The 24,679-nt window shown below is 44.4% G+C and overlaps 1 protein-coding gene across 1 annotated transcript in view; it reads right to left on the reverse strand.

Moving 5' to 3' along the window:
- Positions 1–24,679, reverse strand: part of LOC148480726 (uncharacterized) — a 280,051-nt gene that overhangs the window by 52,907 nt on the left and 202,465 nt on the right. The window contains 1 exon segment of the mRNA XM_088453954.1: positions 22,519–23,185. Coding sequence (XP_088310080.1) covers positions 22,519–23,185 — 667 coding nt within the window.

Here is a 24,679-nt window from a genome sequence, read left to right on the forward strand (position 1 = left end):
GTGAGGTATTAACGTGTAGATGTCCTTTATGTCCAAAAAGGCAACTGATCCTGCATCACCAGAGTTCCCAAAAGTGGAAACTAATGTACAGTCAATTGAAGATGTTGATACATGTGACAAAGAGACACTTCTCTGTTACATATTATCTCCACTGAATAGTAACAAAGTTCTAACATGTATTCCAATGTGTGTATGTGGAGATACAGAGGTAATGGATGTGTATTCCAGGTAGCTTACCCCAATAATTAGATGTGGTGATCACCCAATTCTCCATCTCCTAGTTGTTTTAAGGACTGGTGCTGTCTCTGGGATCCAAGTATAATGTGAGCATCTCTGTTTACTCACTTGGATGAGACTGCCATCTCTACCCTATGAGAGCAGGTGACTGCCGAGTAATCACGTGGTCCACTGTCACGGCTGCCGACACTTGAGACTCCTGGAAGGAGTCAGGCCTACGGGGCACTATAAACTAAGGTGGTTTTAGGAATGACCTTTTCATAAAATCTCAGTAGCACGGAATAAAAGTAAATAGAATTTATTCATAGGCAAAAATATATAGCAATGTTTCACATAAAGTCTCAACAACACGGGTTCAAATATGCAGTAATTAATATAGGAGTAAACCTCTATATGTAAATAAAGTCTTTGATGCACAAGAACTAATGTGGTAGGGAAACCCCGAGTCCAATATGAGGCTAAGACCTCAGGATGGCATAGAGGACTTTAACTAGGGTTGAGCCCTGTAGCATGATAAAAATCCAGAGCAGGGTTGATCCCTGCAGTGTAGTGAAGATCTGGAACAGGGTTGAGCCCTGAGACGTAGTGAAGATCTGGAGCAGGGTTGAGCCCTGCAATGTAGTGAAGGTCGGAGCAGGGTTGAGCCCTGTGATATAGTGAAGATCCGGGACAGGGTTGAGCCCTGCAATGCACTGAGGGACCGGAGCAGGGTTGAGCCCTGCAGCGTGACAAGGATCCGGAGTGGGGTTGAGCCCCACGATGTACTGAGGGTCCGGAGCAGGGTTGAGCCCTGTGGCGTGATGAGGATCCGGAGCGGGGTTGAGCCCCGCGATGCACTAAGGGTCCGGCGACGATAACGGTGCAGTTGACAACTGTAGTAAAGTTAACTACAATGTCCACGGAAGTAGAAGACAACAGGCAGAGTAAATAATGCAGCAAGGAATGGAACCACAGCAATAGAGCAGAATAACAATACTTAGGCAATGGCGATGCTGAGCTCTGTAGTGCGGCTGGTAAACTATATCAGAAGTTTAACCAGAACACAGGCAGAGATATAGCAAAGTCCACAGCAAACCACAGGCACAGCGGGGATCTGGCAGGAGTCCAAGAAAGACCTGAAAGTAACGTTGCACAGACACTGAGACACAGTAACAGGCTTTATACTAGAGGTCTGTGATCCATAGGAAGTTCAGAACATGTGACCTAAATGGAATCAGGTTTGAAATAATGAGCAATCTAGGAATCCCACAACCTGACAACACCTTGCAAACAGATGATCACTTTAACTCTCTATCCCCTGTATGTGGGGAACACCAGCAACCAGGATAGTTCCTCCAACGACCACAATGGAATTTTGGCAAATGTAGTTTATCTTTATGTACTGAAATAGTTGCAGTCCTGACACACTGTAGTTCCCGACTGTCACGGGAAACTGATATAGTTTGCAGGACAGTATGTTAGACGGTTAGAAAATACCAGAGCCGCTTGTATGCATCGTGGTGAATCCACTTGGTGCAGACTTCCTTAATGGGTCTCTACGCAATCTATAGCAATGTGGTACGATGTCACAATATTAAAAGGCTAGTGAGCTAGGTGTGCACAGTCTACCTTATGCGTTTCTTTACACCTGGTAATTTTGTGAGAGGAAACACTACTGAGGTTACTTATTGTCCCTACAGAGGGATACACCACTAACTATACCGGGTCTCTACAACTGGTGCCTTTACACCACATACCCTCCGAATAGACAGACCGGGAGTCCCACTAACTATACCAGGTCTCTACAACTGGTCCCTTTACACCACATACCCTCCGAATAGACAGAGACCGGGAGTCCCACTAACTATACCGGGTCTCTACAACTGGTGCCTTTACACCACATACCCTCCGAATAGACAGAGACCGGGAGTCCCACTAACTATACCAGGTCTCTACAACTGGTCCCTTTACACCACATACCCTCCGAATAGACAGAGACCGGGAGTCCCACTAACTATACCGGGTCTCTACAACTGGTGCCTTTATACCACATACCCTCCGAATAGACAGAGACCGGGAGTCCCACTAACTATACCGGGTCTCCACAACTGGTGCCTTTACACCACATACCCTCCGAATAGACAGAGACCGGGAGTCCCACTAACTATACCGGGTCTCTACAACTGGTGCCTTTACACCACATACCCTCCGAATAGACAGAGACCGGGAGTCCCATTAACTATACCGGGTCTCTACAACTGGTGCCTTTACACCACATACCCTCCGAATAGACAGAGACCGGGAGTCCCACTAACTATACCGGGTCTCCACAACTGGTGCCTTTACACCACATACCCTCCGAATAGACAGAGACCGGGAGTCCCAGTAACTATACCGGGTCTCCACAACTGGTGCCTTTACACCACATACCCTCTGAATAGACAGAGACCGGGAGTCCCACTAACTATACCAGGTCTCCACAACTGGTGCCTTTACACCACATACCCTCCGAATAGACACAGACCGAGAGTCCCACTAACTATAGTCTCCACAACTGGTGCCTTTACACCACATACCCTCCGAATAGACACAGACCGGGAGTCCCACTAACTATACCGGGTATCCACAACTGGTGCCTTTACACCACATACCCTCCGAATAGACACAGACCGAGAGTCCCACTAACTATACCAGGTCTCTACAACTGGTGCCTTTACACCACATACCCTCCGAATAGACAGAGACCGGGAGTCCCACTAACTATACCGGGTCTCTACAACTGGTGCCTTTACACCACATACCCTCCGAATAGACAGAGACCGGGAGTCCCACTAACTATACCGGGTCTCTACAACTGGTGCCTTTACACCACATACCCTCCGAATAGACAGAGACCGGGAGTCCCACTAACTATAGTCTCTACAACTGGTGCCTTTACACCACATACACTCTGAATAGACAGAGACCGGGAGTCCCACTAACTATACCAGGTCTCTACAACTGGTGCCTTTACACCACATACACTCTGAATAGACAGAGACCGGGAGTCCCACTAACTATACCAGGTCTCTACAACTGGTGCCTTTACACCACATACCCTCCGAATAGACAGAGACCGAGAGTCCCAGTAACTATACCGGGTCTCTACAACTGGTGCCTTTACATCACATACCCTCCGAATAGACACAGACCGGGAGTCCCACTAACTATACCGGGTCTCTACAACTGGTGCCTTTACACCACATACCCTCCGAATAGACAGAGACCGGGAGTCCCACTAACTATACCGGGTATCCACAACTGGTGCCTTTACACCACATACCCTCCGAATAGACACAGACCGAGAGTCCCACTAACTATACCAGGTCTCTACAACTGGTGCCTTTACACCACATACCCTCCGAATAGACAGAGACCGGGAGTCCCACTAACTATACCGGGTCTCTACAACTGGTGCCTTTACACCACATACCCTCCGAATAGACAGAGACCGGGAGTCCCACTAACTATACCGGGTCTCTACAACTGGTGCCTTTACACCACATACCCTCCGAATAGACAGAGACCGGGAGTCCCACTAACTATAGTCTCTACAACTGGTGCCTTTACACCACATACACTCTGAATAGACAGAGACCGGGAGTCCCACTAACTATACCAGGTCTCTACAACTGGTGCCTTTACACCACATACACTCTGAATAGACAGAGACCGGGAGTCCCACTAACTATACCAGGTCTCTACAACTGGTGCCTTTACACCACATACCCTCCGAATAGACAGAGACCGAGAGTCCCAGTAACTATACCGGGTCTCTACAACTGGTGCCTTTACATCACATACCCTCCGAATAGACACAGACCGGGAGTCCCACTAACTATACCGGGTCTCTACAACTGGTGCCTTTACACCACATACCCTCCGAATAGACAGAGACCGAGAGTCCCAGTAACTATACCGGGTCTCTACAACTGGTGCCTTTACACCACATACCCCCAGAATAGACTGAGATGGAGATTAGGAGGCACATGGCGTGCTTAACCCAGTTGCTACAGTTGCTACAGATCTGTTTGCTCAGCATTTTAAACCTTTTTACAACTTGGCATTAAACACCAGCAGTGAGCATAACAAATAGTTTTTTCTCCAATTGCAAAAGCTGGAACATTGTAACATTCTCAGCAGCAATTTTGTTCTTACGGCAACAGCTACATTTATATGGAACATTCAATTGTTCATTTCTCTTCTATAAACGGAGACATTACACAGCTATAAAATCTGGTGTCTCCTATTTCACATCGTGGGACTAATTATCTCATCTGACATTGGCTATTGGAGCTGGAATTAAGCTCAATGTGTATATATTTATACTGAGGGATTCTTCTTTGGTGTTACAAATCCCCCCATATGAATACCCTTGTGGTTATCTCATTCATTTTATCTATTTGTACATTCAATTTTTATCCTGATGTATTATATGTTGAATATGTGTAGAATTGTATAAAGATTGTGTTCTTTTTTTTTTTTAATAGTTTTTATTGAAAGTTTAATACAAAGAAATGGGGATACAGAAATAAAAAGAAGGGAAGTGTGGGAAGCCAGACATATTATATATCACAATATAAATCAATCTTGGTCAGTTTACATATAATTAATATGTAAACATTTTAAGAGAAGAAAAATGTTTTATAATATACTTCACAACAAGTATAAACGAGGTACTAAGTAGTCAGTGAATGGGACTACCCCGAATCTGAGTGAGGTGAACAGAGAACACCGAGATCAACCAGAGCACTATAAATGGTGGAATAGCCTTATTTTTCCCTATATTCTCCCCATATAAACCATTTCATATGGATGGATTTGGCGGAGGAGGAGTATTTGGTATCTGTTGTTTCAAAAACAAAATGCTTATGTATCTTGTTTTCTATGATTGTGATGTTGGAGAGAGAGGCTGTCTTCCACCCCTGAGCAATTGTAACTTTCATAGCGATCAACACATGACCCATAATAAATCTCGCCACGTGATAATTCCCCAGGATAAAAGTGGAATAAAGCAATCAGAGGCTCCGCCTGAATGGCTACGCCAACTAATTTACTTATAAAAAATACTTCATTCCACAGGGGGCGAAGCAGAGGACAGGACCAAATGACATGAAAGATGTCTTCCACCAAACCACAACCTCTCCAGCAATATTGAGAGACAGAGGGCCAGATCTTATGTTGCCTTTCAGATGTAAAATATGCTCTCTGAAGTAATTTGTAATACATTTCTGAATGATTGATACATTTGGATATGGTAAAACTGGAACGAAAAATAATATTCCAGTCCTCATCAGAAAGGCTCACAGCCAGATCCCTCTCCCATTTAAGTTGACATGGACGTTTCCCTTTTTTATTTGACATTATCTGATACTGATACCACCAAGATATACCACCTTTGTGATTAGAGGCTCGTAGGCGAATAAGCAGCAGCGATGGGAAGATGGGCTTATTAAGTGGAGAAGGGAGGTAACTGTGCAACTAATGTCTCAGCTGTAAGTATTTATGAAAGTCCTGCCTCATTAAACCAAATTGAGTTTGAAGAGACACAAAAGAAGCAAAATCTTCCTCTGTGAATACATCCCCCAAAGAAGAGAGCCCGCCTCCACCCATGAACCTAAGTGCATATCAGGAATCAAATTAGCTATTGATTGGAGAGATAGATTAGGAGAGGGCAGGGAGATTTCTTCATCTAAGGAAACAGGTATGCCAACACACTATCGTAGTCTGGACTGCTTTACAGAATCCCGGTCTGAAGGAGATTTCAGAAGAGGGCAGCCAGAATAGATCAGGAAGGGGAGAGGGATGCATAAGTTCCCTATCAATAATTACCCAGGGTTTGAGAGAGTCTATTATGAACCAGTCCCTTGCCTGGCTAAGTATACACGCTGAATGGTATCTCTCCAAGTCTGGAAAGGCCACTCCTGCTGCCTTCGAGAGGGAGAGAGTATTTCTTGCTATTCTGGGCCGATTCCCTTTCCAAATATATTTAGTGAATATTTGTTACATATGGATTTAGATAGGGGTCTAGTAATGGTCCAAAATAAATACATTACTTTCGGGAGGAGCACCATTTTTGCAGCCGCAATCCTTCCTAGCCAGGACACCTCATGTAGCAGCCATTCCTTTGTTAGTGTTTCATAAGCTTTCAAGAGAGGCCCAAAATTACATTCAATAAAATCATGGTCTCTAGCTAGATGTACCCCCAGGTATTTGAGGGACCTAGATTTCCATGTATATCTATAATTCTGTAGCTTCCCCAAAAGTACATTTGGGATGTTAAGGGCTTCTGTCTTAGCTGTGTTAAGTTTGTAAAAAGACACTGCTGCATATTGATCTAAGATGGCATGTAATGCTGGGAGAGACTTCTGGGTGGAGTACACATAATAAGATATCATCTGCAAATAAGTTTATCTTATGGGAGGAGCCTCCAAGCATAGGACCATGTATAGTTTTGAGGGTTCTGATCATCTCAGCCAGAGGCTCAGTGGCAAGCGCAAATTTGTCAGATAGACAACAGTTTACAAATACCTTTGCGGAAGGGCAAGTATATAGGGCCGAAATTAAATCTAAAATTCCTCCCTGGAAACTGAAACTATGCAAAACCTTCATCAAATAACCCCAGTGCAGGCAGTCAAATGCCTTTTCGGCATCAAGCGATAGAATCAACAAAGGTTCCTTATGGTAGTCATAATATTCTACGATATTGATGACTCTACGTGTACTTTCTGGGGCCTGCCTATTCATCACAAATCCAACCTGATCTGGTTTAATGAGAGCTGGCAATAATTGAGATAAGCGACTAGCAATCAACGTGGCATACAATTTGACATCTGTGTTCAGCAAAGCAATAGGTCGGTAATTAGCTACAGTGTTAGGGTCTTTGCCGGATTTTGGTATGGCAATTATTCGTGCCTCCAGCATTTCTTAGGGAATTGCTTCGATTCCGTTGCTTCACTGAACACCAACAACAAAACCAGAGCCAGTTCTGTTTTAAAGTTTTGTAAAATTGGCAGGATAGCCGTCCGGACCCAGAGCCTTATCTGATTGCATTTTACCAATGACTACATCTATTTCCTCCAGTGTGCATAGGGTGCTATGGGACAGACAGGCCTGAGAAGACAATTTTGGGAGAGAAAGCCCACTCAAGAACCGCTCAATAAGGGCTGACATTTGTTGGACTGTATTGGGGTCATCTTTGAGGTTATAAAGTTGCGCATAACAGGTAGCAAAAGCATTAGCTATCTCGACCTTAGCGCCATGATGATTATAGATTCTCTGTATCTGACCCCTAGCCCTTTGTCCGCGCAATTTGCAAGCCAACAGCCGACTTGCTCGGTTACCAAATACATAATTTTTTTATTTAAACGGGCAATATTACGCTGTACCTTTCTAAGTGAGAAGACATTCACCTTTTCTCGGGCATTAAGAAGTTGTTTATATAGCATTTTATTAGAGGGATCTGCTTTATGAGCTTCCTCTAATTGCGCTGCGTCAACTTCCGCTTTCTCATACTGCTGTTTCTATTCTCTCTTAAGCCGAGCCGTGACTTGAATTGCTGAACCTCTGATAACTGCCTTCAATGAGCACCAAAAGATAAAAATAGAAGTCTCTTCCGGCAATTTGGTTCTAAGGAAAAGAGAAAGAGCCTCCTGAACTGCTTTACGAGCCTCCGGCTGAGTCAACAGGTGGTTACCTAGTTTCCACGGGCCCGGGACTACTCTCCTATTCCCTATGTCCCATTTCAAAAAAAGGGGGGAGTGGTCTGACCATGTCATGGGAAGGATATAATAATATGTTTAAATATGGGCAGACTAAATGGGCCAAGTGGTTCTTATCTGCCGTCAAATTCTATGTTTCAAATTCTATGAGAGAGTTACTCTCTCGCTCCGGTTCTTGCACACGTGCAGTGCGGCCGCTGCGCGTGCGTAGGGCCAAAACATTGAGTCGGTTGCGAGCGCTCAGCGCTCGCAACTGACTCTGAATGAGGGCCTAAGTCCCCCATTAATGTGCCGGCATTGGTTAGGGCAGTGCGGGCCATCCTTTACATAGAGGATTATGCGCCGGCTCCTAGGTCGAAGTATCCCAATTTTAAAAAGGCTAAGGTAACTTCGAACATTTTTCCCCTGTCTGACAAATTGACGGATCATATGGCGGGGGCCTGGCAGTCGCCATTTTTAAACATATTATTACCTCAACTCTTATTGATCCTTACTTCTTCTGAAGGATATCCTTATGTCTATCCCATGCATGTTTAAATTGCTCTACTGTCTTAGCCACTACCACCTCTGATGGGAGGCTATTCCACTTGTCCACTTCCCTTTCTGTGAAGTAATTTTTCCTCGAATTTCCCCTAAACCTACCTCCCTCCAGTTTTAGAACATGTCCTCTTGTTCTAATACTTCTCTTTCTTTGAAGAATGTTGCGTTCCTTTACCTTGTTAAAAGCCTTTATATATTTGAATGTTTCTATCAGGTCCCCCCTATCCCTTCTCTGCCGCAGACTATACATAAGATCTTTTAGTCTTTCCTGGTACGTTTTGTGGTGTAGACCTTGCACCATTTTAGTTGCCCTTCTTTGTACAGTCTCTAATGTATTAATATCCTTCTGGAGATAAGGCCTCCAGAACTGAACACAGTATTGGAGATGAGGACATACCAATGACCTATACAGTGGTATTATCACTTCTTTCTTTCTGCTACTGATTCCTCTCCCTATGCAACCAAGCATCTGACTTGCCTTCCTCATTGCTTTGTTACAATGTTTGCTTGCCTTTAAGTCACATGAAATAGTGACTCCTAGATCCCTATCCTCTTCAGTAGTTTCCAGTATAGTGCCATTAATACTATATTTAGCCTTTGGATTTTTGAGACCCAAGTGCATGATCTTGCATTTTTTGGCATTAAACTGTAGTTGCAACGTTCTTGACCATTCCTCTAGTCTACCTATATAATCAATTAAAAAGCACTGGTCCTAGTACAGATCCCTGAGGTTCTCCACTGGTAACATTTCCCTCCTGAGACTGCACTCCGTTTACTACAACTCTGTTTCCTATCCTGCAGCCATGATCTTATCCATTCAACTATCTTTGTATCTAATCCCATGCTTTCCAGTTTATTTAACAGTCTGTGATGTGGAACAGTGTCAAAAGCCTTACTAAGGTCTAGATAAGCTATATCTATGGCCCCCCCTTTATCTATTTCCCTAGTCACCCAGTCAAAAAAGTCAATAAGATTTGTTTGACATGATCTCCCCCCAGTAAATCCATGCTGTTTGGGATCCTGCAAATTGTTGGATATGAGATAATCTACGACTCTTTCTTTTAAGAGTGTTTCCATCAATTTCCCAACTACTGATGTAAGGCTCACTGGTCGGTAGTCACTGGTCGGTAGTTACTTGCCTCTTCCTTGCTTCCACTTTTGTGCAGTGGGACGTTTGCTCTTTTCCAGTCCTCTGGAATTACTCCAGTAGCTAGTGACTGGTTAAATAATTCTGTTAATGGTGTTACCAGCACCCCTTTAAGCTCTTTTATTATCCTTGGATGTATCCCATCTGGCCCCATTGATTTATCCACTTTCAGTTTTGAGAGTTCTGATAGGATCTTCTCCTCTGTAAATGTGCTTGTTCCTACCTCATTTTTCTGATTACACCTGCTACTTAACTGTGGCCCCTTTCCCTCTCTCTCAGTAACTGTGGCCCCTTTCCCTCTCTCTCAGTAACTGTGGCCCCTTTCCCTCTCTCTCAGTAGCTGTGGCCCCTTTCCCTCTTTATCAGTAACTGTGGCCCCTTTCCCTCTCTCAGTAACTGTGGCCCCTTTCCTTCTCTCTCAGTAACTGTGGCCCCTTTCCTTCTCTCTCAGTAACTGTGGCCCCTTTCCTTCTCTCTCAGTAACTGTGGCCCCTTTCCCTCTCTCAGTAGTGAATACTGAACAAAAATAATTATTAAGATGATCAGCTATTACATTGTCTCCCTCAACAAGACTCCCTCTTTCTGTCTCTAGTCTTTTTATTCCACCTTTTGTCTTTCTCCTTTCGCTTATATACTTAAAAAGTTTTGCCCCCTTTACCCACTGACTGTGCCATCTTCTCTTCAGCTTTTGCCTTTGCACATCTGATTACTTTCTTAGCCTCCTTCTGTTTTACAAGATACTCCTCTTTGTCTTCATTATTTTGCGTCAACTTGTATTTCCTAAAGGCCATCTTATTTGCTGTCACAATACTTGCTACCTCTTTCCCAAACCACACTGGCTTCTTTTCCTTGTGGTTTTCCTAACCTTTTTGATACAAAGGTCTGTTGCCTTTAATATTGCACTTTTTACATTTTCCCACCTCACCTGCACTCCTTTCACGTTCCTCTACTCTGCCAAAGATTCGCTTAGACGTCTTCCCATCCCTGCAAAATCAGCCTTCCTAAAATCTAACACCTTTGGTTTTGTATGGGGTGAGTCAGTATCTGTCTTTATTCTGAACCATACTGCTTGATGATCACTGGATCCCAGGTTTTCACCCACTTTTACATCAGATATTCTGTCTCCATTTGTAAGTATTAAGTCTAATATTGCGTCTTTCCGAGTGGGCTCCCTCACCAATTGCTGGAGGGAGGCTCCCTGCAATGAATTCAGAATGTCCCTACTTCTAGTGAAACTTGCCACAGGCACCTCCCAGTTTATATCGGGTAGATTAAAATATCCCATGATTATAACCTCTCCTTTTAATGCCGTTTTAGTGATGTCCTGCAGTAGTTTATTGTCCAGTTCCTCTTCCTGACCTGGTGGTCTGTAGATCACCCCAATACAAAGAATCACTTTCTCCCTTGTTTCTATAGTCAGCCAAAGGGACTCGTTTTTTTCTTCAATACTATGTATTAACGTAGTATTTATGCTCTCCTTGATATACATTGCTACTCCTCTGCCTATTCTTCCCATTCTGTCCTTCCTAAATAAAGTATATCCTGGTATAGCTATGTCCCAGTCATGATTTTCATTGCACCATGACTCCGTAATAGCCACAATATCCAGATCATCCCTTGTCATTATTGCAATTAGTTCAGGGATTTTAGGGCCTGATTCAGAGCCGTACGCTATTTGCGGACGGTCGTTCTGAAAAAGGAGCTGTCTATTTAAATGAAGCGCTCGCTCTTTGCGGTCTGTTGACGCCTCTAAGTCTGAACGAGCGAACAAAACCTGCGGCAGCTATTTTGAGAAAAACACCCCCTGGCTGCTCGCATCATACGTCATCTCCGGTATTTATTAGATTAATCGAGTACATCGAACGGCGTATGAACTGCTCGCTATTCTTGTGGTAGCATTTTCCTACCGCAATCATGCGAGCAGTTCTGGCTAAAAGACAACCAAGTGACGTGGTCGATGACACTGCTTTGTTAATTATGCACTCCCATTAAACGCCCGTTTTGACCTTTTGGCACGCCTGCGTTCGGATCTCCACTCCCCGTTTTCCAGCACCTTCCCGTTACCACCCACAAACTCCTCATCCTGTCACTCAAATTAGCAGGCATTCGCTATTTTGCGAGCACATGAATATTGACCGCACTGACTGGTTCGTGCATGCGTATTACGACCCCTATGCATGCGCAGTTGTGCGAACATCGCTCGGAATGAACAAGCGGCTGCTTATGAGCGGCTCTGAATCAGGCCCTTATTTCCTAGTTCAGGGATTTTATTTCCTACTGATCTACCCTTTTACCTTGCAAAGATGTTACACAGTATGGCACATAATTTTTCCAAATAAAGTATGGTACACCTTTTTGTGGCACGGCAGCAACCACTTTGCCATTCATTTCTACCACATTTTCAAAGGCATTAACCAGATTTCCATCGTTCTGTTGGTCTCTGCCAAAGTCCTTTAAAGACACTTGCTCACCAACAGGGGACCAGTGGGCCTCAGTCTGTTTCCTCCTGTAGCTCACTGACTAAGGAAGCTTTCATGGTCGCTAAGCTCTGGTCACCCATGGTCCTTGGCTCCTGGCTCACCTCAGCTGCTGACCATTTGCGATTGTCATGCCACGTAAGCACCTCCTGCAGCAGCATGAAATCCCATAAATCAACATAAACATATAAAATATCAAAACATAATCCACAGGATAGGGTAAAAAATAGCCGTGTACCGTGTTGTAGGGGTGTAGTCTCCTAGCACCCAAGCAAGCATGAGATGGTAAAACCCCACCAGTCTCCCGGGAATGACTCGTGGACTTGCTTCAGTCTTAGAGATGTCCCCCCATGGTACCAGTCACACACCAATGCATTTCGACTCACCAATGATAAGAGTCTTCCTCAGGGTATGTGTGTACTGCATGTCCCCTCCTTATATCCCCCTTATTGGTTTCCTATTGGTAGGACAATATCGTTTCAGTTATTCTCTAAATCCACTATGTCAAGCCAATTCTTTTCCTTTATCAACTAGATCTTTTATTAGTGAACCTATATATATTCATTTAAACATGATAAAACCCATCTTTAGATGTATAATCCGCAGTTATGCTTAATTGCGTTCCACAGCCGGAACGCATAGCACTTCCTGTTTCCTAATTCCCGATCGTGTACGGACTTCCAGTCCGGAGGTCATGTGGGATCATAACGTGTAGTCACTTTCAGGTAACCCTAGTAGCGGCATCAACATCCTGACGTCGCCCCACCTCTTCTCCTATTTGACTATCGGGGATAGTAATCCATAGCGCTAATCGCGCCTTCCACGTGACGCTGGTCGCGCCCTTTCACCATGGTGATACAACCCGTCCAGCATCCCGGATGTGCTAGCTGTTGACCTCTACCCACTTCCTTGGAACGCAAATACAGATAATTGCGTTCCACCAAGGGAGTAGGTGATGGGATCCATGCACTTGTGAGCAGCCAAATGTACAAATCGCAGAATAAATACATAAAAATACAATTAAAAATATTAAAACCAATGCCATAGGATACCCAGCAGCTTGACCAAAAAAGGAGTATCCTTCACTAACAATACATAGTAGATCCACGTTTCATGTATATTAAAAACATATAAGTAGAAATAAAACACAAATAAAATCCCTACAGTGGAGTGAATCATGAGAAGGAAAAACAGTAAAATATACATATTAAAGGAACCATTTAAGCTCAAAGTCAGTATTTAGTCCATTGGGAGACAGGGTGCATAGGTCATAAATCCATTTCATTTCAACCTTGGCCAACTGGTCACCTATATCTTTCTTTCGCCAATGATTGGTGACCTGACCAATACCCATAACCAGTTTCAGACTTTTGGCTGAACATTCATGCAATTCTTTAAAGTGGTTGGAGACTGAGTGTTTCTCAAACCCTTTCTTTATATTTCTTAAATGTTCTGCCCAACGTTCTCTTAAAGGTCTTGAAGTGCGGCCCACATATTGGAGTCCGCACTGGCACTCCAGAAGATATACACAGTTCTTGCTGTTACATGTGATAAAATCTTTGATCTTATACCTGACTTTGGTCACATTAGAAATAAAGGTTTCAACTTTACTAGGTTGTACCCTATGGTTTTGTTCTAATTCTACCCTCTCTCTTAGGTGGCACCGCACTCTTAACCAACTTGTTTCTAATAGTGGGTGCCCTTCTATACACAAATTTAGGTTTCTCTGTTATAATAGATCTTAACAGGACATCTTTCCCCAAAAGGTGCCAATGTCTCTTAATTATTTTCTCTACTTCCTTGTACTGACTATTAAATGTGGTGATAAATGGTAGATCACTGTTCTTTCCCGACTTTTTATCTCTCTCCCTAGTCGGTAATAAGTCCTCTCTATTGACCTCTATCATCTCATTGATAGGGCCTTCTATATATGTGCTGGAAGATGTTATCCCCCCTCATATCACTGTACGGTCCCCTCTCTTCTATATAATAATAATACCACATATCAGTGTGTGCTGGGAGCTGTGTTATTTCCCCTCATATATCACTGTACGGTCCCTTCACCCCTATATAATAATAATACCACATATCAGTGTGTGCTGGGAGCTGTTATTCCCCCTCATATATCACTGTATGGTCCCCTCTCACAATATAATAATACCACATATCAGTGTGCTGGGAGCTGTGTTATTCCCCCTCATATATCACTGTACGGTCCCCTCTCACTATATAATAATAATACCACATATCAGTGTGTGCTGGGAGCTGTGTTATTCCCCTCATATATCACAGTACAGTCCCCTCCCCCCTATATAATAATACCACATATCAGTGTGTGCCGGGAGCTGTGTTATTTCCCCTCATATATCACTGTACGGTCCACTCTCACTATATAATAATACCAGATATCAGTGTGTGCTGGGAGCTGTGTTATTCCCCCTCATATCACTGTATGGTCCCCTCTCCCCTATATAATATTAATACCACATATCAGTGTGTGCTGGGAGCTGTGTTATTCCCCTCATGTATCACTGTACAGTCCCCTCTCCCCTATATAATACCACATATCAGTGTGCGCTGGAAGATGTTATCCCCCCTCATATCACTGTACGGTCCCCTCTTCTATATAATAATAATACCGCATATCAGTGTGTGCTGGGAGCTGTGTTATTCCCTCTCATATATCACTGTACGGTCCCCTCTCCCCTATATAATAATAATACCACATATCAGTGTGTGCTAGGAGCTGTGTCATATCATATCACTCATATCACTGTACAGTCCCCTCCCCCCCTATATAATAAAAATAATACCACACATCAGTGGTATTAAATTCACTACCCCAGTATCGAAGTTGGGAATAACTTGTACACTAGACAAAAGGTAAATCTAAATCATTTTCTCTATATGTTTCTATATCAGGGAATTACAAGTCAGCAGTCATTAGCATATAGATATCACCGAGTCAGCAGCAGTGACATGTATGTCTGAGCTTCAATTCTGAAAGCTTATTATCTCATTACAACAGTCACTTTATATATAGCTCATTACAATATTCATAACTAACCAGTGCCAACATGTAATTGGTGTCCTCAATCTTCATCTTGGAGAATGTAATGTGGCATTACCTAATTCCGATTGCTTGTATGCAAATGTCCTAGGCTGTAACTCAATGTCCAAAGGTCCAGAGTCCTCTTGGATCCCAGGAATGTCTCATACATCATACAGGGGATGGGCTCTCAGCTAACACCATGCCAGTTTGGTTTGTCTTCTATCCACAATATCAGGAAATTAAGTCACATGGTCACACAGGGCTGGTTATCTCACACGTGGGATCTTACACAGCAGGATGGTCATTGTGATTGTGCTTAGTCATTGGTGTGACCCACCAGAGCAGCTCTTATCTATGGGCTCTCAGATGGTAACACAGGGCTGGTTATCTCACACTTGGGATCTTGTACAGCAGGGTGGTCATTGTGATTGTGCTTAGTCAATGATGTGACCCACCAGTACACCTCTCATCTATGGGTTCTCAGCTAACACCGTGCCAACTTGGTTTGGCTTCTCACCACAATATCAGGAAATGAAGTCACAGTCACATAGGGCTGGTTATCTCACACATGGGATCTTGTACAGCAGGGTGGTCATTGTGATTGTGCTTAGTCATTGGTGTGACCCACCAGGACAGCTCAAATTTATGAGCTCTCATACGGCCACAGGTTTATATGAGTCTCAGATACATGATTTATATATCACTCTGCTTATTGGCATCTTGTCATCTTGGAAGTGTAAAATACATAAATTTCTACAATGTGTATCTTCTATATGTTACGCTATATTAACATTAATTCTAGATCAGATATATATGGTAATATTGCCTATCAATATTTGTATCACTTATAATGATTTCAAAGTTATTTTAATAGCATAATTCACTTCATACAAATGCTTTTGATCATAAGGAAAATTATATTTTCTCCATGACAGCCGTCACAGAACATGTGCACCACCGAGAGGACAACTGGTCACTATTCCAGCTTTACTAACAATGTACAAAAATGTTCAGGTCAATAAGTGTGGTAAATACTAACAAACAAGCGCCACACGCAGCTGTGTTACCCCACATGGACGTTAGACAGGTCCATGCGGCGTTTGGTTTTCTTACTTGTTACCAAACTCTTTATCTCATATATTTGTAGGTGTATAACAAAGCTTGTATTGTCCTTTCTGTGATTTCCTCACTACCAAATAATCCTCATCTCCTGACCCTGCACATTACTGGTGGTGTCACCGCTGTGGGTGGTGAGACAGTGCAGGACATACTGAGGACAATCTGTACTTATCCTACTCATCCTGTGATGTCCCTGTATTATTCCTCCATTACTATGTACCCTGCTCATATCTGTATTCTGCTGGGGATATCGGGAGCCTGATGCACCTAATGGTCATTACTGTTAGTGGTTTATACCAGGACCAGCATCTTCCTGTGTCCCACCACTAATTACATTATCTAATAATGTATAAATTACCATCATGATATTAATGTCCTTATCTTTTGGAATAGTATAAATAGTAGGTTACAGAGGATCTAATTAGAAGGAACCAGACATCAGACTGCTGTAAGGAGATTAGAGATCCATTTACCAGGAAACACAACCAGAGAATACTGGATCCAGGGAGATAAAATCAGAGGTTACAGATGTCATTATATCGCCCATCTCACCCCATCACTTACAGCCCAGTCATCACATGATGTCATAGTTTCCCACTTCCCATATTACATCCCCAGCACATTGTCATGATGACAAATTAGTTATGTCCCTATATTACATCATGTGGTCTTGTTACTGCACAAATAGGCCAATAACACAATACTATCTAATACAGAGCTTCCCAAACTCTGCCATTATAGTACAGGGTTTAAGGATATCCATGGTGGAGTCCAAATGGATATCCTTAATACCCAGCCTGTAATAGCGAAGTTTGGAAAATTGATTTGATAGAATAAGGAAACTGAAAGCCATTACAAGAGCCCTACGCTGGTGACATCCATGTGGGTTTATCTAAATTGTAATATATTAGTATATAGTGTGATAATTCAAATATCATTTACCCTTTGCTAAGCAGGGACAGCAATCTAGGCTAAGATTGAATTCATGTTTGTTTTTAACATTTTCAATAACAATACAGTACTGCAAATACCACTGCAATTTCTCTATTTTTCTAGATGCTCATACATTGTTTCTGTCCTGTGTGATGTTTCTGATGACTAATAAGAGCGGATTTCTTTATAAAACATTTCCCACACTCAGAGCATGGAAAACGAGAGTTATGGTAAAACTTACCTTTATTAACACTCATTCTTCGAAGTCCATAGGGAGACCTTGGGGTGTAGGTGATGGTTGAGGTCCAGGCACAAAAGTTAAAGCTTTGCTCCCAGGATTCAACGGGCCTTCCCCCTATACCCTGCCCCCCGAGCCACTTCAGTTCATAACAAGCCTAAGGCCGGAGGATAGGCGAAGGAAGACTGGTACACACAAGAATCACTCTCACACAGAAAGAGACTAGAAACATGTGACCAGGAAACAAAGCCCATAGAAGCCAGGTGCATCAGAGCGGGTGGTACCCTGTGGACTTCGAAGAAAGTCCACCTTTGTTAAGTTTTACCATAGCTCTTCTTTTCTTCTTCAGGGTCCATAGGGCTCCACAGGTAGACCTTGGGGATGTCCCAAAGCAGTTATTCAAGGGTGGGGACGCTCCTGAGTTGAGAGGAGAATCCGGCGTCCAAATGGAGACATCCTAGAGGCAAATGTATGGAAGACCTAGAACCTAAGAAAGATGTCGACAGAGAACCACGTGGCCACCTTAAAAAGCTGTTCAGCTGGGGCTCCACGTCGCGCTGCCAAGGGACTCAAAGCGAGTGGAATGAGTAGTGACAGTAGCCGGTAAAGGAAGGCCTGCCTACATGTAAGCCTGTGAGATAGTCATGCAAAGCCATCTGGCCAATGTGTTTATGGGTTGGCCATCTCTTCTTGTGAAATCCATAGAGCACAAATAGGGAGTATGTTTTCCTCATAGAACTGGTATGGTCCACGTCGATCCTGAGAGCACGGACCACAACAAAGGAGGCCTCACCTGCCGAGAGGTCTGGTTAATGAAAGGCCGGGACTAGGATTTCCTTATTAATATGGAAACGAGTAACCACCTTGGGTAGGAAGCCAGGTTGAGTTTGGAGAATTACCCTGTCCTGATGGAAGATTAGAAATGGGGAGCAGCGTGAGAGCACCCCTTAATCTGACACCCTTCAGGGGGACGCCATAGCCAGAAGTAAAAGAGTTTTCGCTGTGAGCCACTTGAGATCCGCAGATTCCAAAGGTTCAAACGGAGTGCCCTGTAGGGTCTGAAAAACCACTGACAAATTCCACAGCGCCACCGGAGGGACAAAGGGAGGTTGTATGCGGAAGACACCTTGAAGGAAGGTATGGACAACTGGCAGTAAAGCAAGTCTATGCTAGAACCAAAATGGACAGAGCAGAGAACTGCACCTTCAGCAAGGTGACGTGGAGGCCAAGGTCCAAGCCTGCTTGGAGGAAGGCCATGACTCTAGAATCCCAAAACACCTGATGGTCATAGTTTCTGGCATACACCATTGAAAGTATGTATGCCACACTCTATGGTAAATTCTGGCAGAGGATGGCTTACGCACTCAGCATAGTCTTGACCACAGAGCAAAAAAACCTTTAGACCTCAGGAGGGATGTCTCAAGAGTCACGCCATCAAAGACAGACAACCCAGGTGTGGGTGAAGACAAGGACCCTGAGACAACAGGTCTGGCCGCTGAGGTAGCAGGAACAAGGCATCTACGGAGGGGCTCCAAAGATCTGAGTGCCAATGTCATCTGGGCCAGGCTGGGGCCACCAACAGAACAATGCCTCCATCTTGTTTGAACTTACAAAGAACTCGAGGAAGAAGGGAGACTGGAGGGAATAGATATGCCAGATGGAAGGTCCACTTCACAGAAATGCATCTACCAAGGCTGCCTCGGCATCCATTGTTCTGGACCCATACACTGGCAGTTTGTGATTTTGTCTGGAGGCCATGAGGTCCACCTCTGGTAGGCCCCACTTGTCCACTAGGAATTGAAAGACTTCTGTGTGGAGAGACCATTTCCCGGTTTGCACGTTGTGACAGCTGAGGAAGTCCGCTTCCCAATTTAGAACTCCTGGAATGAACACTGTGGACATGGCCGGGAGGTGACCTTCGGCCCATGCGAGAATGCGTACTCTGCCGATGTCCAACGTTCATGGAAGGAATGTTGACCGGTCACTGCGCCCCAGCCCAGGAGACTGGCGTCCGTTGTAAGGAGTACCCATTCTGGGATCCAAAAGGGGTGACCTCTGGTTAAATGGGACGTCTGTAGCCACCAGACGAGCCTCTGGAGAAAGGACCATTGTCTGAGCTTTGATCTGATGGGGCAACCTGTTCCACCTGGATAGGATTAGCTGTTGCAGGGGCTTGTAGTGGAACTGAGCGTACTCCACCATGTCGAAGGTAGATACCAAGGATAGTAGAACTTGCATTGCTGAGTGGACTAACACTCGGCGACTGCATAGGAGTCTGCCCACACGTATTTGCAGTGTGGAGATCTTGTCTGCTGTCAGGAAAATTCTCTGACCCTGAGAATCTAAAAGAGCTTCCAGATGGACCATCCTCTGTGAAGGGTTCAAGGAGGACTTTTTCCAGTTAACTAGCTGTGCCTCTGCAGGAAGGCAATGGTTACCTGAAGGTGGCATTGAAGAACCTCTGGGGAGCTTGCCAAGAGCAAGAGGTCATCCAGGTATGGCAGGAGCCGGATTCCCTGAAAAACAGGTTGGTCACCATGACCGCCATCATTTGGTAAAGACCCATGGGGCTGTAGAAAGTCCAAAGGGCAGAGCTTGAAATTGAAAATGTTGCTGTAGTACAGCAAACCGGAGATATCTCTGATGAGAGGGCACTGTATGTACGCATCCTGAATATCCAGAGATACCATAAAGTCCCCAGGCTCCATAGCCAGTACAATAGAGCACAGGGTTTCCATGTGAAATTTGGGCACCCTGATATGTTTAGGGATTTGAGGTTGAGGATAAGCCGATAAGACCCATTTTGTTTCTGCACCAGAAACAGGGTAGAATAACCATTCCCTCGCTGTGACAGGAGGAACTGGAACTATTACCTCCCCTTGAATGGCTTTCTGCATGAGCAGGACCTTGTTCAGGTCTGATGGAGGGCCTGTGTAGAAAAATTGGAATGAGGGCATACCCGTGAGACTTCTCTTATCCACGCGTCTGTGGTTGTCTGATGCCATTCCTGGGCAAACTGAAGGAGTTCGCCTCCTACTCTGGGGCCCCCCAGGGGGAGGCACACCTCGTCAGGTTGAAGGCTTGTCCTCTGATTTTGAAGCAGGGCATCTGCTTGGTCCTAGGCTTTGTGGCCCTAGTGGCAGCTGATTGCTTAGGAAAGGACTGACTCTTAGGTTTGCCTTGGGGATGAATGGACCTAAAGGACGTTGTCCGAGGCCTTGCAGTAGTTGCTGATGGCAGAAAGGTATTTTGTTGCTAATGTGGCCACAATATTATCCAAGTCAGGGCCAAACAAGATCTCCCCATTGTAAGGTAATGCTTCCAAGGCTCTCTTAGAATCTGCATCCGCCTTCCATGACCACAGCCACAGAATACGGCGGGCAGACACCACTGTGGCCGAAGCTCTAGAAGCTAGGAGACTGGCATCCAAGGACGCTTCTCCAATATATGAAGCTGCATCTCTTATGTGAGCTACATAAGACATCTGATCCCAAGAGGCATCTGAGGGAAAAGATTCTTCAAGGGCATCTGCCCAGCTAGAAATTGCTTTAGCCACCCATGCAGTAGCCATGGTCACGCAAGCAATGGCACCTGAGAGTACACAGATTTAAGGCAAGTTTCAATCTTTTCTATTCATAGGGTCCTTCAGTGAGGAAACTGTAGGGATAAGTAATGTATCGCTTTTAATCAAACGTGTAACATGGAAATCCACCGCTGGGGGAGTCTCCCATCTTGTACAATGAGCTGCAGGAAAAGGATAACAAGAGGTCAGGCGTTTTTGGGGCTGAAACCTCTTACTAGGAATCTGCCAAGCTGCTGCCATGTGCTCAACTAGTTGATCCGAGAGAGGAAACTCTGCTGAAGCCACTTTTTATCGTTCAAATAATGGATGGTTTGATGTGGGGGTGGGTTCATCTTCTATTTGTGAGATAGATCTAACAGCTCGCACCAAAGCAGGTATATTCATTTTAGAATATGCTTCTTCCCCTGAAGGGGACCCTGCAGTAGAGAGATCAGCATTTTCTGCCTCCTCAGATGACAGCTGCGTGGACTGTGAAGATAACACAGGACGCTTAGTAGACTAAAGCTGGATACACACTATACAGATATATCTGCAGATGATCGTTCATACACACTGAATGGCCATCTGCTTCTAGCCGTGGGTCCCAGCGGCCAAGGGGCGTGTCCCACCCCCCTCCTTGGCGGCTGCCGCTGTGTATGGGCAGTATGCAGACCGCCCGTACACACTTGCCGATGGACAGGTATGTCTGCAGACATATCTATCCATCAGCTGTGCAGCACAGCCAATGCGATATGTCTGAGAACTATGTGGTTCACAGACATATCACAGGTACACACTTGGCGATGGCCAGCAGATATTAGCCGACCAATTGATCGGCCAATATATCAGTCAGGGTGTACCTAGCTTCACTGGGTAGGGGCTTCCCACCTTGCAACATATTTTGAAAGGCTGTAGAGGTAGCCACAAGACTCTGTACTGAGTTAGAGAGTATATATACCCATGGAGGCATAGGAGGTACCTGTATTGCTTGTACCTGTTATGGCAACCCCATAGCAATGACCCGCCTTACCTGTCCCCTTAGAATCCAGGTTGCAGTCTGAGTCTGTCTGCGGAACTGGCTAGCAATGTCCCTGGGATGCCCACCGAGAGCACCATGCGGAGCTGACGTTGTGGTGCCCACAGGGGTGTTTGAGCGGCAGCACAGACGTCCCAGGGACAGTCTGCTGCTGCCCGCTCAGAAGCATAAAAAATAAAGAGAATTATAAAATAAAAGCTTTTGGGCTGCATGAAACAGCCCACTGTCAAAATGGTGACCAGACTCCGGCCAGGCACCGACGAAACTGAAGTGCCTCTGCTCGGAGGCAGGGTATAGGGGGAAGGTCCATTGCATACTGGGAGCAAAGCTTTAACTGACTGGTGCTTGGTCCTCAACTACCACCTACACCCCAAGGGCTCCCTGTGGGGCCCTATGGACCCTGAAGAAATGATTTCTCATCTGTGTGACGTCTCTGATGTGTAACAAGATGTGATTTCTGTGTAAAACATTTTCCACATTCAGAGCAAGGAAATGGTTTTTCACCTGTATGACTTCTCTGATGTCTAACTAGATGTGATTTATTTGAAAAACATTTCCCACACTCAGAGCATGGATAAAGCCTCTCACCTGTGTGACTGATCTGATGTGTGACAAGATGTGATTTCTTTGCAAAACATTTCCCACATTCAGAGCATGGAAATGGTTTCTCACCTGTGTGACTTCTCTGATGTGTAACAAGAGATAATTTATATGTAAAACATTTCCCACACTAAGAACATGGAAATGGCCTCTCACCTGTGTGAATTCTCTGATGTGTATCAAGAGCTAATTTATAGTTAAAACATTTCCCACACTCAGAGCATGGAAATGGTTTCTCACCTGTGTGACTTCTCTGATGTATAACAAGACATGATTTGTGTGTAAAACATTTCCCACATTCAGAGCATGGAAATGGTTTCTCACCTGTGTGACTTCTCTGATGTATAACAAGATATGATTTCTGTGTAAAACATTTCCCACACTCAGAACATGAAAATGGTTTCTCACCTGTATGGACTCGATAATGTGTAACAAGAGCCGACTTCTCTATAAAACATTTCCCACATTCAGAACACGGAAATGGTCTCTCACCTGTGTGAGTTCTCTGATGGACATCAAGTTTTCTCTGCTGTGCAAAACATTTCCCACACTCAAAACATGCTAATGTTCTCTCACGTGTGTGAAGCTCTGTATGTCTAGTAAGAAATCTTTTCAGTGTAAAACATTTCCCACACTCAGAACATAGAAAAGGCCTTTCAGCTGCGTGAACTCTCTTCTGATGTATAGAAAGACTGATCTGCTTGGTAAAACTTTTCCCACATTCAGAACATGACAATGGTTTATCACCTATGTGATTTGAGCTGTGTGTAACACTACTGGGAGTATCAGGGGAGCATTCCCCATGGTTAGATGGATCAGATGATATATCTGCACTGTGAGATGCTGGATGTATACTGGGGATAATGGGGTTTTCTCCTGGAGAGTCCTGTGAGAAGTTATCGTCTAGGTCACAATTTGGAGATAATATGAGACGTCTCCCAGAGTTATTCCTGCTGCTGTGTCCATCTGCTGGGAACAGAATTATATGAGAATTAGGCTCTCTGCAGAATTATACAATACTGTGTAACTATAATAAGACATGCCCGGCTGCACCCCAACATCTCATACTGTGTAACTATAAGACGTGCCCGGCTGTACCCCAACATCTTTATACTGTGTAACTATAAGACGTGCCCGGCTGTACCCCAACATCTCATACTGTGTAACTATAAGACGTGCCCGGCTGTACCCCAACATCTTTATACTGTGTAACTATAATAAGACGTGCCCGGCTGTACCCCAACATCTCATACTGTGTAACTATAAGACATACCCGGCTGTATCCCAACATCTCCATACTGTGTAACTATAAAAAGACATGCCCGGCTGTACCCCAACATCTCCATACTGTGTAACTATAAGATGTGCCCGGCTGTACCCCAACATCTCAATACTGTGTAACTATAATAAGACGTTCCCGGCTGTATCCCAACATCTCCATACTGTAACTATAATAAGACATGCCCGGCTGTACCCCAACATCTCCATACTGTGTAACTATAATAAGACGTGCCCGGCTGTACCCCAACATCTCCATACTGTGTAACTATAATAAGACGTTCCCGGCTGTATCCCAACATCTCCATACTGTGTAACTATAAGATGTGCCCGGCTGTACCCCAACATCTCTATAATGTGTAACTATAAGAAGTGCCTGGCTGTACCCTAACATCTCATACAGTGTAACTATAATAAGACGTGCCCGGCTGTACCCCAACATCTCATACTGTGTAACTATAAGACGTGCCCGGCTGTACCCCAACATCTCATACTGTGTAACTATAATAAGACGTGCCCGGCTGTACCCCAACATCTCATACTGTGTAACTATAATAAGACGTGCCCGGCTGTACCCCAACATCTCATACTGTGTAACTATAATAAGACGTGCCCGGCTGTACCCCAACATCTCATACTGTGTAACTATAATAAGACGTGCCCGGCTGTACCCCAACATCTCATACTGTGTAACTATAATAAGACGTTCCCGGCTGTATCC

Source organism: Taudactylus pleione, unplaced genomic scaffold (genome assembly GCF_031769625.1).
Source record: "Taudactylus pleione unplaced genomic scaffold, aTauple2 ptg000603l, whole genome shotgun sequence".
NCBI lineage: Eukaryota > Metazoa > Chordata > Amphibia > Anura > Myobatrachidae > Taudactylus > Taudactylus pleione.